This window comes from Dunckerocampus dactyliophorus, chromosome 14 (assembly GCF_027744805.1).
Source record: "Dunckerocampus dactyliophorus isolate RoL2022-P2 chromosome 14, RoL_Ddac_1.1, whole genome shotgun sequence".
In the NCBI taxonomy this organism is placed as follows: Eukaryota; Metazoa; Chordata; class Actinopteri; order Syngnathiformes; family Syngnathidae; genus Dunckerocampus; species Dunckerocampus dactyliophorus.
The window spans coordinates 7,632,986-7,648,896 of NC_072832.1; the positions used below are offsets into that span (position 1 = coordinate 7,632,986).

General features: G+C 40.9%; 1 protein-coding gene and 1 long non-coding RNA gene across 10 annotated transcripts in view; one reads left to right on the top strand and one right to left on the bottom strand.

Annotated features, from left to right (window-relative positions):
• The window catches only part of LOC129194443 (Kv channel-interacting protein 2-like), a 128,878-nt gene that overhangs the window by 100,048 nt on the left and 12,919 nt on the right, over positions 1-15,911 (top strand). For 3 of the 9 annotated variants that reach the window (XR_008573762.1, XM_054799711.1, XM_054799713.1), the window contains exon 2: positions 14,053-14,155. The exons of 3 other annotated variants lie outside the window; for them this stretch is intronic. Coding sequence is in view for 5 of the 6 variants with exons in the window: in XM_054799711.1 (XP_054655686.1) it covers positions 14,053-14,155 (103 nt within the window). In the remaining variant the exon portion in view is untranslated. Of the gene's footprint in view, positions 1-870; positions 3,669-14,052; positions 14,156-15,911 lie in introns of those variants that run through there. 3 more of the 9 variants (XM_054799712.1, XM_054799714.1, XM_054799716.1) reach the window with 3 other exon arrangements.
• On the bottom strand, positions 6,060-12,764 carry LOC129194446 (uncharacterized). Its single transcript, XR_008573764.1, has 3 exons — positions 8,131-12,764; positions 7,201-7,399; positions 6,060-7,105 (listed from the first exon to the last, which is right to left on the bottom strand). It is a non-coding gene; the product is annotated as an uncharacterized LOC129194446 (long non-coding RNA).

A 15,911-nucleotide genomic window follows, 5' to 3' on the forward strand; every position in this document is an offset into this window, starting at 1 on the left:
AACATGACTCCAGAAAGTGAAATACAACTTGAGTCAGCAGTCAGCAGTGGAGGCAGTGACCAACGCGACGCGAGCCGTTTTCAACTTGTCAAATGCACCACGTACACCTCTCTCTGGCTGTAGGGAGTTTGTCTAGGGAGGGGCGGTCGCTGTGTGTGACTGGCCAATCACAGATTCACATGAAGAGTGAATACATAAGTAGTAACCCAATGAGGATTTCCCTTCATCACGATTACGGATAATGACAAGCTGTACTTGTTTCATGCTCGTACTCTGCAAAAATGAATTATCCGTCGCATCCCTAATATTAAGGTACTGTTGTTGCACACCTACCATGCTTATTTCTTTATCTGAGTGTTTTAGCCTGCTTCTTTGAGGTGGAAAAAGTCACAAATGAGATGTGTTTATTTGGTTACGATTATGGTTTCATATATTTCAAACATGCATGCAGTTTACATTGAATGCTTCGTGTTACAATTCACGATTCCACATGTCCAGAAAGGAGTTGGAAGAAGCAAAACTCTATCCTGTTTGTCGGGATCGCATTTAGCTCTGCTCTTAAAAAAATAAAATAAAATAAAATAACAGTTGTCTATTAGTCGACTATGGACAAAATCTAACGAGTCAGATTTGACTATGAAAATCCTTAGTCGAAGAAAGCCATACTCCCATCCATGAAAAAAATACAAATAAAAATCAATGAAGTAATCAATGATAAATGGCCATTCCTATTTTAAAGCTCACTAAAACACAATGTTTGTGGAATAACAAAAGGTTTCATTTCGAAGCAATTTCAGTGAAAATAAATGGAGTCACAAGAAGCTTTTGTTTATTTGCAATATATTGATCTTCCATCTCAGTCTCCATGTATGACAAATATTCTCCTGCTCTCCAAGAGAAACTGTGTCTCGCTACTCTTTCATTGACGATTGAACTCTGCGACTACAAAGTATGTCTGTGAATGTACTGGCCTGAATATGTCATTGTATTCCGGGAAGCTATGCGGCCTGTTTCATTAAATGTTGTCGTAGGTGTATGCAAAATATGCTGTAGGTCAGTGGATGCAGGGTTTCATCAATCAACTTCTCTTTGCCTTTGACAATAGACACAATCAAGACCTCGTATCATCATGTCACATCTTTCAAGGACATTCAAAACAGGGCCTTGGGAAATCTTTCAACGACAGTGACTGACAACCGTGGGCGACTGTGCAGGGCTCTATTTTATGGCGTTGACCGCAAAATCATAGCATTTTGGGTCCCAACGTTCTGCCACTGATTACTTGAAGCTTGATAAGTCTCAGAGCTGCTTGTTCAGGTGTAGGCCTTATTGCAATAGCTTCATGGTCTCATTTTGACTCAAAGACCCATAAATCTTCCAACAGACAAGTCAAACCCTCCTTTAGACCTGTCTTTACCCTCCAGCGTGTCCTTTACCACACCTACTTCTCCTCGTTACATCCTGCCTGCTTTATAATGCAGTGAACAGGATTCATACAGAAAGTACTGTACATACCGTATCTAGTCACTGTTTCCTGTCAGTCCTCCACTTCCTGACCTCCGGCATTATTGAACATTAATGAAGAAGCCAAGCGGATTCACTTCCCACATTTTTTTTTATGTCCATCTCTTATTGAAGAATGGATCAATCTCGCAACCTCAGCGGCTCTTTACGTGGAGTTTTTCAGATTCATCCATCCATTTTCTGTACTGTTCAGGGTCATGGGGAAGCTGGAGTCTGTCCCAGCTGATTTAGGGCAAGAGGCGCAATACACCCTGGACTGATCACCTGTCAATCACAGGGCAGATATAGACAAACACCTAGTCACACTCACGTTCACAGATTTTTAAATTAACCACAACAGAGTCTCCTACAGTTGACAGGTACAGGTATATGATCTCCACAGCAAATCGCCAGAGTCTCTTATTAGCGCTGGGTCCAAACAGTGCATCCAGGCAAATTCCTGATGTACATTTACATAAATTCCACAAGATGGCAATAGCTGAATTTTAAGTATAATAAGTGGTCAGTATCCAGCAGCTTTATCTACCCCTGCATGCACTTTAAAATGTTGGTTGCGCTACTCAACTGTTGGTGTGAAAGTCACGCATGTTACACTAGCCATTCTGTTGTTTACAATGAACTCAGTCGGATTAATGCAGGCTGAGCAGTTTGCTCCTTCTTGCTATTACAACATTGGTTCTTCTGCTTCTGTGTTGTGCAATATAATTAACAAATGACTGTATATAATGTAAGGAGTTTTCACATTTCAGAAATAACAGCCTCACTCCGATTGTCGCCTGGTTAACACCTCGTTGTCTATGTACTTTTGTTAAATAAACATCCCAGCTATAATTAGACCATTGACAGTATACCAGGTCATCACAGGAGCTGAGGGCGGTCCCATCTGACTTTTGTAATCTACCATTGCAAATAGGCATTGAGTGAGAATTGATCGTACGCCGTTTACACCAAGGTCAGCTATGTGAACCATTACACTACCAACAGCCCTTAAATCAAATGAGCTTTCTTCTCATTGCCACACTGAAGTGATGATTCTCTGTCCGCCAGTGGATGTGCTGTGTGATTAGCTCTACCTACCTACTGTGAAAGCCAGTTTTGGAATGAATGTGAAAAGTTTGAGAATAGGACGTGTCCGTGTGACAGATGCGATTATATCATTCCCACATTCCCATTGCACATGCAGTAATTACAAATGCAACACGTGATTGTAGCCAGATTGTACCTCCAGGCTGTGTGCTTGCTTGTGCATGTGTGTTGATTTTACGCTCGGGGAGAGACAGCGGACACATCTGTGACTTTGTCCAATGTAACCGACTTTTCCGATGCCGCCACGTCTGGGTTTTTTTTTTGTACTTCTTCTAAATTTGTCCTCCCAACACACACGCTCTCGCTTCTAGATTCTTCATTTGTTATTTGGACGTGTCCCTCTGTTGCTGTGATTTTCTCCTCACGCTTCTCCTCTCCTTGTCTCGTCTCAATTCATTACCCTCCTCCCCTCCTTCCCCCAATCTAGCTTGTGTAGTAGCCCTCCTCTGCTCCTCCCCCACGTCCATCATTCTTTCACTCACTGGCCCAATTAAGCGTGGGGAGAGACACAGCGGGGGGAGAGTCGAAGAGGTGAGGTGAGGAAGAGGCGGAGGACAGACAAACGAGTGAAGGCAGTTTGAGAGTCAGTATCTGAGCAAACAACTGCCACCATCCTTCCAGGACACACACACCGTGAATTGTCTGAACTTCACCTGGAACTTAAACAACCTCTGACAGCCTCTGAGGTGGCAGCTGTGGGGGCAGAGCGGCGAGAAGACAGTCCTGCTCACATTCTCGATGAGGGAACGCACGGAATAACAATCCAGCCTCTGTGATGAGGATGCTGTGTAGTCTCAGGATGGCTGGAGAGATACGACACATGGAGGGAGACTGAAGAGTTGAAGACGTCTGTGACTGGTGGGGCGGTGGTGCAAGATTGTTGACTTGCAGAATCAGAGAGAGAGGAGGATCAGGGAAAAGGATGCAACTGTTCTTCCGAGAAAAGTGGGAGGTGGAGGGTCTGCAGACTGTGGGCATCCTCTTGGTGGTGTGCAGCTCCCTCAAATTGATGCACTTTTTGGGGCTTATCGACCTTACCACGGCAGGTAAGACTAATGGTAAGAGAAGAGAAGTTACAATGAGGTTTGAGGAGGAAAAATAACAATAAGTTGGATACTTCATTAACTGCACGTACACACTCTACCCTGGCTACTCGATTTAGCTGTATGAGAGGAGCAGATTATTAGGAACACCTGTCTGATGCAGTGCAGGTCTACACCACTTTGTTGGTTAAAACAAGTAAACTGAGTACTATAATCTTTGCAAAAAGACATATATACTACTCACAAAAAGTTAGGGACATTGAGCTTCCGTGTGAAACGTAAGGATGAAGCTAAAATGCACTATAACCTTTCCAGGTAAACTTAATTTGACCTTCTCTAAACGTTTAAATGCTCATGTCCAAATGTTGAATTAAGTACTTTTTGCACTACTTGCTGTTCTCTAACAAGGAGCTGGAGGGCGACTTTAAACAAATACAGTATGCCTTTCTGTGACTCTCTGCAACCTGCTGTGACACTCTATGCTCAGTGGTCACTTCCCTCTGACAGCATCCCGTTTGAAGCCTTGCACTGGTGAGGTACTGTTGATCAATTGTTAGGTGTTTTCTTGCTCTCAAGATGCAGATGTGAACAGCATCTTTATTTAAGCATAATTGAAACAGGTCATTCATGGATCACACAGCTTTGTGAATTTTGCCTTTCAGCTCATTGTTAGAGAACAACAAGTTGTACACATTGAACAGTGGACACGTGCAGTCAAAAGTTTAGAGAAGGTCAAATTAAGTTCACCAACGAATATACAGTGCATTTTAGCTTTATTTGGAATTTATCTTTCACCTGGAATTTGAATATCCCTAACTTTTTTTGAGTAGTGTACTGTAGAGTAGTGTATGTGTGTAACTCGCCTGTTCTAGCCAACCACGCGCTCCATTCAGGCTCAAACCAGGGTATGAGGTGGGTAGAATGAGGTGGGTAGCAGGGCCGGTGCTTTGGGGGGAGTCAGAAATGTGAAGGGGGCATCATGCATACACATCATGCACCCGCACTTTTTTCTTTTTTTGGTAACACTTTACAATAAGGTACACAAAATTACTAACTTACCTAACCCTAACCACTACTCATTAGTTCCTCATTAGTTCGTAATTAGTTCCTCAGTAACTACTCTAAATGTATGTGCCTTGGTTCCTCAGTAACTACTCTACTCATTAGTTCTTCATTAGTTTTTCATTAGTTCCTCAGTAACTACTGTATTTTTGTGTACCTTATTGTAGTGTGATTAAGTGTTTTGTTCACGGCATGGGTTGAGAAGTGGAGAAGTGGATTGCACTTTGTCAGGCCTCTACCCTGAGACCTGTCCACCTTGGGTGTCCCACCTGAAGACTCAGCACCTGCTGGTATGGCTCTGAGGGTCACTGAGGCACATAAAACCCCTTGACCACAATAAGGTGGCAATCCTTGAAAATTTTAATTAAAATTAAATTAAATTTGAGTTATTTATTGTCTAACAGGTGGCATTCTCTGTTTCCTCAAAGTTTGCTCTGTCTTGAAACCTGACACCACAGCGCTGAGTCTTGGCTCATTTGCATACTAATGTGATTGGCTGTTTACTGAGGGGATGGGAGGGGAGGGGGTGATCGGTGCTGTGAATACACGTACACACGGAGATGAGGGGAGCTGTCTTGTGCTTTTTCTGGTGGAGTATTCACTTCTAAAATTTTGATTTGGAGGGTTGAACCCTTTTATTTAGGGGGGGCGTTGCCACCCCTTGCCCCAGTGTCGAGCCGGCCCGGTGAGTAGGTAGGGTAAGGTGTCAGGGAGTGAAATTTCCCAATTTATTTTCGCACAGCTGCCGTCCATTACATATGTATGTCATGTACATGAAAAGTATAAGTTTTGGGAATACAAAATGATTCTAAGTTTGGATCAGGGGAATTTTGTTCTGCAGTTTAAAAGAAAATTGTCCATAGGTATGAATGTGAGTGTGAATGGTTGTTTGTCTATATGTGCCCAGCGATTTTCTGGCGACCAGTCCAGGGTGTACCCTGCCTCTTGCCCGATGTCAGCTGGGATAGGCTCCAGCATCCCCCTGCGACCCTAGTGAGGATAGGCGGCATAGAAAAAGAAAGAATGAATGAATGAATATAAAAGTTTATGATAACATTGGTTTGAATGTGAGTAGCAATGGACCCAATACAGAACCTTGTGGATTCCCAGATTTCACTTTTAGCACTTTCAGTGATAAAATTATTCCATCATTGTTATTCTGACATTTCTTTGAAAAGACTTTCTTCTGGCTACTTTATTAGTAGCTACAGTATATCCGCCATATTTTCAAGACTATAAGTTGCACCGAAGTATAAATTCTATCAGTCAAAATTGTGTCATGAAGAGGGGAAAAAAAACATCAGTCACACTGGACTATAAGTTGAATTTATTATAAACGTATTTCACAAAATTCAAGATCAAGAAAAGACATTTAATCTGGAAAGGCAAGTTATTCAGCTACACAATCGCATAAAGAACATACCTGGGAGGCACACACATCACACATCACTGAATCCAATGTTTCTTTAATAGTGATTCGCCATGCTTTGGCATGAAATTGGAAAGCAAAACATAGCGATCGTTGACCAAATGCTCATTTATTAGCAAGTATATTGCACAACAGAGCAGCAACAGAACCAATGTTGTAATGGAAGAAGCAAACTGCTCAGCCCGCATTAATACATAATTTTAAAACGTAATTTTGATGTTCTGTGTGTCTTTGAAAGACTTTTGAATCTTGAATAATAGCCCTGGTGAGGTCCAACAGCTGATTAGCGCACCAACATTTTAAATGTTTTAATTTTACATTGTAAATCGCATGCAAAGGTCGATAAAGCTGGTGCGGAGTTCAAGCTATCTTTAAATTAAATAATGCAGACAAACTACTTACAAGCATTATACACTTATAGACAATAGCATTGGGAGTCCTGGCTATTGTATCATGACACCAGTAAGTCAGAATGGGAATGAATAAATGGAGGTTGTCACCCCCTTTTGCAGTTGTAACAGATTCCACTCCCCTGGAAAGATGTTCTGCAAGATACTGAAGTGTGTCTGTGGAAATATTTATCCATTAATCATTCTGAAAAACATCTGTGAGGTCACTGAGGTAGTTCATCTCAAGGTCTTCCCCACCAAAGTCCTCCAAGCCAAGCTGGAACAGAAAATGGTCTTCCCAAAACAACAACATTTTTCTTTTTGTTCCATCCCCTGATTGATTTTTAGATGTCCATCCATTTCTTCTCTTCTGCTTATCTGGGTCAAGGTGGTAGCAGCAGGGATGTCCTTCCCTGTCTCTCTCCACCTTCTCCAGGTCCATAGAGCACACAGGTGTTCCCAGACCAGCTGTGAGACATAGTCCCTCCAGCATGTCCTAGGTCTGTCCCGAGGCCTTGAACACCTCCCCAGGGAGTCGCCGAAATAGATGCCCGAGCCACCTCAACTGGCTCCTCTCCATGTGGAGGAGCAGAGGACACATTACAGTCACCTGTATTCATAGCTCAGCTTACTCTTTGCCACGACAGTCCGATACAGTGTTTCTTACATTTTGTGGTTCGGAGGTGCAGAATTAGTAGTACGAGTGACGAAGGAGTCTGAGCACGGTTTAAGAAGAGACACATTCACTGTTTGAAGCAGCTCATCCCGTCTTAATCTTCAGCAGTGTGCTGTATCAACATGCTGGCTGCATTGTCTTTGCCTTGAGAAGCTCCTCAGATCTCTCGGGTTTATGAATCAAGAGCCTCCTTCAAAAATGAAGATGGAAGAAATGTGTTGCCAAGAAGACAAAAATAGAACTGATTTGTGTTATTTCCTGAAATTATGATGGCCTGTCAACACGCAAGGGCATACTGTTAGACTAATTGCACAATCTCCACGGGGCATTGTGAATAAGGAGTGTCATTTACCCTGGTCATGTAAATGAAATGATCAGGAACATTTCCTGCAGGGATTCATGTGTGATCATCCACGCCTTTTGTTGATTCAATTCAACATACCAATGAGGTATTAACATACAGTGCATCTGAGAAATGCTCTTTTCCTTCATTTTGTTATGTTGCAGCCTTATTTCAAAATACAATAAGTATATTTCTCCCTTAACATTCTACACACAAAACCCTGTAATAACAACATGAGAACAGTTTTTATGAAATATTTGTAAATGTGTTCAAAATTAAAGTATGACCTGATTGTAAGACGGTATTTGTTCCCCAGGAAAAATGTCTAAAAAAGTTAAAATCATTAATCCCTTCCAGAAGGTCCGACTCAAACCAAAACGTACTTTAACCAAACCAATTTTTCCCATAAGAAATAAACAAAATCCAATGAATCTGTTCCGGACATCCAACAATGTTAACACAGAACATCTTTTCATAGTTTTATAATTATAGTTGTACATGCAGAAAACAATTCGAAAAGCATATTAATGCATATAAAAGATGAATTAAAGTGAATTAAATTAACAAGTCACGTTTACCTTGCATGAAGACTTGATCCACACGGACACCACCTTCGTGTTGCGCTATGAGTTATTTCTTGAATTCAATCGTGTTTTTCTCATTTTTTATCAAAATGCTGGCAATTGCAGCTTTGTTTGATCAATAAGTAAAGCAAAGACTTGTGGCGTAACCGTGTCAGTTAGCAGAGAACTACAGAGTCAACCGCTGATGATGTCACAGACGGGTGACGAAGCTGGGGGACAATGAGATTCCACTGTATCCAACGTGAAAGGACTTCTCCACAAGCGAGTTGTAGCTTTTCTTCCTGCTTGGAAAAAAGTGTCTGACAGGTTGTTAGCAAGTTAACAAAGAACAGAGGAGGAGTTATGATGCTAATTTTAAAAACAGAGTCATCAAAAAACTGTCAAGCAGAAGGTGTTGGGTGGTGGTTTTATATTCAGGGTTGTCTTACATTTGGGTCAGTGCAGAGCATCCCTGCGTCTAATTGAATAGGAACATGCAGGAACGTAGTGAAAGTCACATACAGAGAGCTTGAAAGCATATCCCACTGTAAAAATGCATGAATGGAGCACAATAAATAAAGCTTTTTATTGTTATTTTCTTTTAGGCTCAGTTGAGTGAATGTCTTAAAGCAGTTGAACAAGAGAAATGACAGCAGCAGCCTGGTTTCTTTGATTACACAGGGCACCACCGCGCAGGGCTCCTAAAGGGATATGTTTGTATGCATATGTTTATTGAAATCAGGTTAACCCCTCAGAGATCCCTCACTTTCCTGGAGACACGCTGACTTGTGCCAGAGCACATTTACAATTACAACATGCAGTTCATTTCATGATTCCCCCGGAGGCAAAATAATCCGAGAGAAACCAGGAAAAAGATGAGAGGAAGAAAGACAGGAAGAAAATGAATTGACTATTTCTGAACAAATTATTATGATTTTATTGTGTCTAGAGGCAGGAGACACAGTGGCATTCTTCGCAATACATCTGGTTCCCTCCTAAAGACAAGCCTACTTGGACAAATAGAAAGGTGTAATGATTCATGTAATCTGAGTCAGTGATATGTGAAATATGTGGACATATAATGAATGCTGCATTGTGTTGATGGATTTAATTAAGCCACTCATTGTGCTCTGTGGATGCTGTCATCATGAATCAAGATGTGACAGAGAGTTTGTTGGTGGTGAACAGATGGAATATGTTCTCACAAGACTTTAGTAAGATTATGTAAAAAAGTCATTGGGGAAGCTGGGGGGTTTATACGAAATAGCATTTCTTTTTATCTTAATTCAATGTCATTTAATTCAATCTTAAAATAGTACCACCCACTGATCTAAAAAAAAAGACTGGATCGAGCTTCTATTGTTTTATTTTTGAAGCCAATGGAAATTTGCGGCGGCCATCTTGGTGAGACCACTTTGCTGTGAGACAACAGTATGGCAACACACTGGTAAAACTTCGATTGATCGTATAGCCACCAAAATCAACTGCTAAAGGTTATAACTACTCAGATTTATACGCTTTTGTGTCATTTATCAAGCTAGTAAGATGTATTTTAGCTTCGAGACGAACGAAAAATTGGCTGTGTGGCAGCCTGCAAACATTGTTTTTTGTACGGAATTTAAAGTCTATCTTTGTCTAATTATTTTCCTACGGTAAACCATTATTTTTTTTTATCTCAGGATAAGGTTAAGGCAGGAAGAAAGCAGAAATTTTGTCACATGTCTTCTACCTTTGCGTGAATCATGTGTGGTATCAGAATTAATGTAACTTGGTAGTTGTGGTAGCTTTTAAAAAAGCTGTTTTTTGGTACAAAAAGACATTAGATAAGTGCAAATACTCAAAGCCTACTGTAAAAAACTGCATAGAAATAATTTTATCATTGATTGCTAGGCTAGGCACCAAAAAAAGGCCTAGTTGTTACAGGAATGTGTAACTAGAAAATTCTTGCAAAACCACCCATCAAAGTTCATACTTTAACTTTTGGTTACATTTCGAGAACTTTTCAAAGCAAAGCCGTTCAAGTAGTGGCACATATATCAGGTCAAAAAAAGGTGCCAAGTAAAAGTACTTACGAGTGGAAGGTTCTTGGGAAGTGCTTTTTAAGTTGTGTTTCCTCATCCTCGCTTCCTTCACTGGCACTCCTGATGTTTTTGATGATTTTTCACTAATTCTGCGTTCGTATACCAGCACAATCACAAAGCTGTGGCGCGTAAGGTGGTCTCACCAAGATGGCGGCGATCGAAAAAAATCTGGCTTCAAATTTTGGCGCGTGAAAACAATAGGTTGCTCGATCCAGTCTTTTTTTTTAGATCAGTGAGTACCACCCAACTCTGTTGTATATCTTATATACAATTTCCTAAAATTATGGCAAAATACATCAATCCCTTGTTTATCGTGGTTAATAAATAAGTGAATTTCTTTCTAAATACGGTTTTTAACATTTTTAGAGCCTCCTAGACATGAACTAACACCCCTATAGACAGCTTTACACTCCTATTGCCCAATATAGTGAACATAATAAGAGTAAATAAAACATAAATAAGACTCATGCTTGTGTGTGTTGCTATAAATGTGGCTGAGTGGTGGCCGTACAGGATGTGAAGTCAGGGGTACAGAGTTGAGTTTTAGCATGGCATGGGCTACGGCTTCACTGTAGCCTGTGGTTTTATTAGGGATTTTTATTTGGGATTATTGTGCCTGTTGTGAGATAATTCAAACCTGCAATAAAAGCCTGTTGTTCCGGCGAACAAGTGTGGTGTTTTTGTCCAGTGACCAGTACAGTGACCAGTTTAGAATACTACATCATTCACAACATCTTTGAATGCATCTTCTGGATGCATTAGATTTGTATTTTAGTTAATTTAGACATTTTTATGCTTGAAAGTCCTTACCGTAATTTCTGTACTATAGAGCACACCAGTATATAAGCCGCACCCACTAAATTTAAAGACAACAAAAGATTTGTACATAGCCAAGACGCAGGTGTCCACATCGTAACATGGGATATTTAGAACACAGAAAGATGTTACCCAGAAATATTTTTTAAACTTTGAATTAAATATAAGCTTTTTTTTACCAGCAGTGCCAAATAGTGTGTGTAACATGGCTAGGTAAACGGTAGCGTACCAGCAAATTAATTCATCGCTGTCCTCGTCCTCCTCCTGGGAACTAAAACCACCAAAGTTGTCTTCTTTACTTTCGGAACCAAACAGCTCCACAATTCCCTCACCACACACCCAGCCAGTATCTCAATTTTTTGTTTCCGCGCCAAGCGCCAGCCCCCGAGCCTGTGCTGTCTTCCCTAGCATGCATCACTCCAGCCCCCCGAAACCCGCCTGCAGCAACAGTGAGCCTCACGACACCGCTCCACACTGCCAAGATCCACCGGCAGCAAAAGCTGCTATATCGATTGCCTTCAACCTCAAAGCCGCATCACATGCACCTCTCCATGAGTTCTCCATGATGAGGGCATGCGCACAAAGCGCAAATATGACTCCGCCGAAGCACACGATGTTACAAGACCAGAATGCGACCACGTAGTAGCCATGTCACTGCCACAGGGATCAAAGTGTGAGAAAATATGGATTTTTTGTTATTAATAATTGGCCGTATTCAACCACAAAACAGGATAATTTATCAATGAATATATTTTAGAAAAACCATGATTGATTTTGACAAGACTTTGGTAAAAAAAAAAAAAAAAACTCATTGTTGTTGCGTACTCTGTTGGGTACCCTAAATAATATCTGTCATTTGGATATTATTCAAAGATAGACACTTTCCATAGGAATGAAATAAATATTTTTTTGGTATATTTTGTTAGATTTGCAAATGGTACTAAAGCAGGCTTCCTCTTGCATTTCATCAACATCCTCCACTAAATCTTCATTTGTTTTTATTTTTGGTATGTTTTATGGTTTGATTTATTTGTTGCCAGGCAATCCTTACCCCTTTGTTATCATAAAAGCTTACTTGACTGGTAGTCTGTGTGTTTAAATGCAGTAGCGTGTCCTCATTACTCAGAATTGTAAGAAGGGAGCAGTTCATGTTCTGGAGAGATACGCCGTGCATGCAAGGGGTGTGGCCTTGACAGCCCTGCAGTAAATTGTGTGCGGTGTGCATGGCACAGAGGCACTGAGGGATGCACAGTGCAGGGTAGAAACTGAATTTGCATTAAATATGCTTGTTTTGAACAAGACCTACTGCAACATCTTCCCTGCTATAGATTACCTTGTTCTGCCTTAGAATTTATTGTGGAGATAAATCAATGACAGTAACTAGCATATGTCCATGCATGCATATGGCATGTTTATGTACTCAACTGCAGAGGATACGTGGCGTTTATTTGACGGAGGCATTCATTAGAGAGAAGAACTTAATTTGCACAGAAGCTTGTGAAAGTGCTGATGGGGATGTGTAGCTGCCTCGCATTAGCAGTCTGTCTTTTATCAGTTACTCACAGTAATGCAGTGAAGTTAGAGGCTGTTTGTCACTTACCACTGTAGTAGACTCTTGCCTCAACCCACCAGAAGCTCTATTGCAAAGTTACAATTGTAAGACAAGATTTAGCACTCTAAATTTGTAAAGAACCGTCAATTTTTACCGTGATAAAGATGGAAGCTGCACTGTAATATGTCTTTTTAAGTTTGCCATTGTTGCACAGCTGTAAGACCATGCTGATGTGCATCTTGTTATGTTATTATGTTTGATTGATAAACCCAATTTCGATGGCTCGGTGAGCCCAACGTATAAAATTCCTGTCTTTTACGTCTAGTTTTATGAGCTACTTGCGGACCCTGCAGCAGTGGTGTAACCAATGACGACATGAACTGAACTGTACCTTGGTGGGAAACCTGGCTTGTAATAAAAGTACCTTTCACACTGCCTTTTTTCTAATTCACTGTTCTGTATAAAAGGCACCCACACGGAAATGTGGGGGTCAAAGTTAAATGGGCAATTTTCCAGAGAATTTTCCATGCCGCTTGTGTGGAAGAACACTCACTGTCTTCCACGCTGTTGTGTAAAAGCATCACATCCAATTATCTGATTGTGGGATAATGTGGTGCTGTGTGAAAGGCACACTGTTATGGCAATATCCTGTTTTGCTGAGTTCTGTATAAAAGGCACCAACACAAACACAGCTTCTGAGGCCTTAACCGAGGCGTGAGGCTGTCTGTGTGTGATACCCTGAGTTCTGTGTAAAAGGCGCAGGCAATAACTGCCAATTTTAGCCCCAATGTGCCAATTTTGCAGGATGTATGTGTGAAATTGGCTAATTCTAGCTAGTAGCATTGCCTTTTCATAAGGAGGAAAAAAGATGGGGAAAGATTTGTGTTCAAGTTGACATACCCGGCGTCAGTATTTGAGGATGTAAACACATACAGTAGCTATATATTCTTTAACCCAGTGCTTCTCAAATAATGGGGTGCACCCACCTGGCGGGGGGGCCTGATGGAGTGTCAGGGTGTGTGTGAGAGGCAGAGGTTCTCAATGGTATTTCAAATCAGGGGGGGTCGTGGAAAAACATTCTGTGCCCGACTGGGGGGCATGACAGAAATAACCCCTTCTGAGACATTTGGTCCAGATGCCTTGCATCAGTTGTTACCGTGGAAACTAAGAATCAAGTACAGCAATTTGTGGGTCCGTGTGTACTTTTCTATCTCTACAGCCAACTTTAGGACCTGTTGTAAGTAAGTGTGGCAAATTAGATGTCACTCTAAAGTCTTCCATTGAGTGGTTGTGGTTTCTATTGAGTGAGTCGGTCTCCCATTGCTTATCCGGGTCAGCAGGAGCATGTCGGCTGTTGTTATGTGTGTATGGCATGGTGTGAATTGTGGTCTAGCATGCATGTACTCATGTGGATGTGTGTGTATATGTGTGTTTGTGCATGCATTTAAACGCTGTGTCTAACCTCTGTGCTGTGGTTGGTGATTACAGGCAATCCTTCCACCATCCAAAGCAAAAAAACCATAAAGCAGCGATTCCTCAAGCTGCTGCCATGCTGCACGCCCTCGGCCGCCCCCTCAATCAGTCAAAGCAAGTCCTCATTCACTCTACGAACATCTTTAGTTTATCCTAGTGTGTGCTTCCTCCCAGAAGAATTGAGACCATACAGATACTGACACGTTCGGGGCAGAATAGGCCCGACAAACCACTCAAACTCCTGGGAGATATACTGGATGCGTAACGGAATGAGACTTTGTTTTCAGGTAGAACACAGGTCATAGTTTTATTTAGTTTATCTGGATCATTTTAAAATGTTGGGTTTTGGAACAGTACTGGACCAGACTTCAACATGGACCAAAAATGATATTTCTTTTTTTTCCATTTTAACACAGTAATGGTCTTAGTTTTATTTGAATCATGTTAAAATGTTATGTGTTTTAACAGTACTTCAGATGTTGGTGGTCACCCAACTCATGAGACGAGAGGTTGCATGAGATTGGGTCCACGAGAACGTGACAAGATGAGATTTTAAAATTGATTTTATGAAAAATACAATAAAAAATATTAAAATTCACAAAACAATGCAGGTGCGTTTTGAATTGTTTACTGTCCAACAAACTGACGCTAAACAATATTATTGTCAGCATTTTTTGAGACCAACTAAACCACTAATGTTATGATATAAAATAATAATAAAATATCATAATAATGCAATATTTCCTTTTATATGTCATGTTTCACCCACTGTAAAGTTGTGGAATTGTGACGTGTATTTTCTCACAGGCAATTCGTACTGTCTCTAAAACGTTTGCAGCATTTCTTGAAATGCTGGCTTTTCAATTGTATTAACGAGCAGCATTTCTTTGGTGATAAACTACCCTCTCTGTGAATGCACACCTTTTTTGCGCTGTTTCGTTTGTATTTAACGTCTCAGTGAGTATTGGCTGTCGGTAGTTTCTGCTACATTACCTTGCATTGCTCCTCACGAGGCTCCACTTTTTTGCTGTGTGTGTACACGCCGCCTCCCCTCACAGAGACAATGCTGCTGTTTGACTGACAAGAGGTCACACTCCGTCTCACAACGTCTCAAGTAGTTGTTCGATGAAGCGTCTAGGAGCTGAACCAATCCGCAGAGTGAACCCTCTTCCTGCCTGTTTGGAGGAGAGGGACGAAAACAGACACACATGCACATGTCAATCTATAGAGGCTGGCAAAATGATCCAGTTCATTTATCATGTGATTAATTTATTTATTATTGCGAGACAGTTTTTTTCTGAACAAGAAATCTCGTCACATTTTGATCTCGCGAAACCTGGTGATACCCCTAGTGGTTAACATCATTCATGCGTTCTAGATGGTCCGATTCAAACTGAAACATACATTTTTCCCATAAGAAATAAATCCAAATCCAATTAATCTGTTTTTTGGACACCCAAAAACGTTAACACTGATATTTTTTTTAGAATGCTTTTACAGTTATAGTTTTACATGCAGAAAACAAATGCATATAACTGAGAAGGATTAATGAACATCACTTTGACCTTACTTTTCACAAATGTCTTACCGTGATTGAAGACGTGATTGTTGACGAAGATGGCAATGTGGCAGCCAGATGCACACGATCACCACCTTTCTGTTTTGCTACCTTATATCTTGAATTCAAAAGTGTTTCTGACTTTCTTTATCAAAATGCTGGCACTTGAAACTGTCTTTGGCTCCGTTTTGGGTTATTTTGCAGCCGTGATCAATAAGAAAAGTAGAGACTCAGGGTGTAACTGTGTTAGTTTGCAAAGATATACAGTCAACCGCTGATGATGTCATAGACAGGTGACGGAGCTGGGAGACAATTC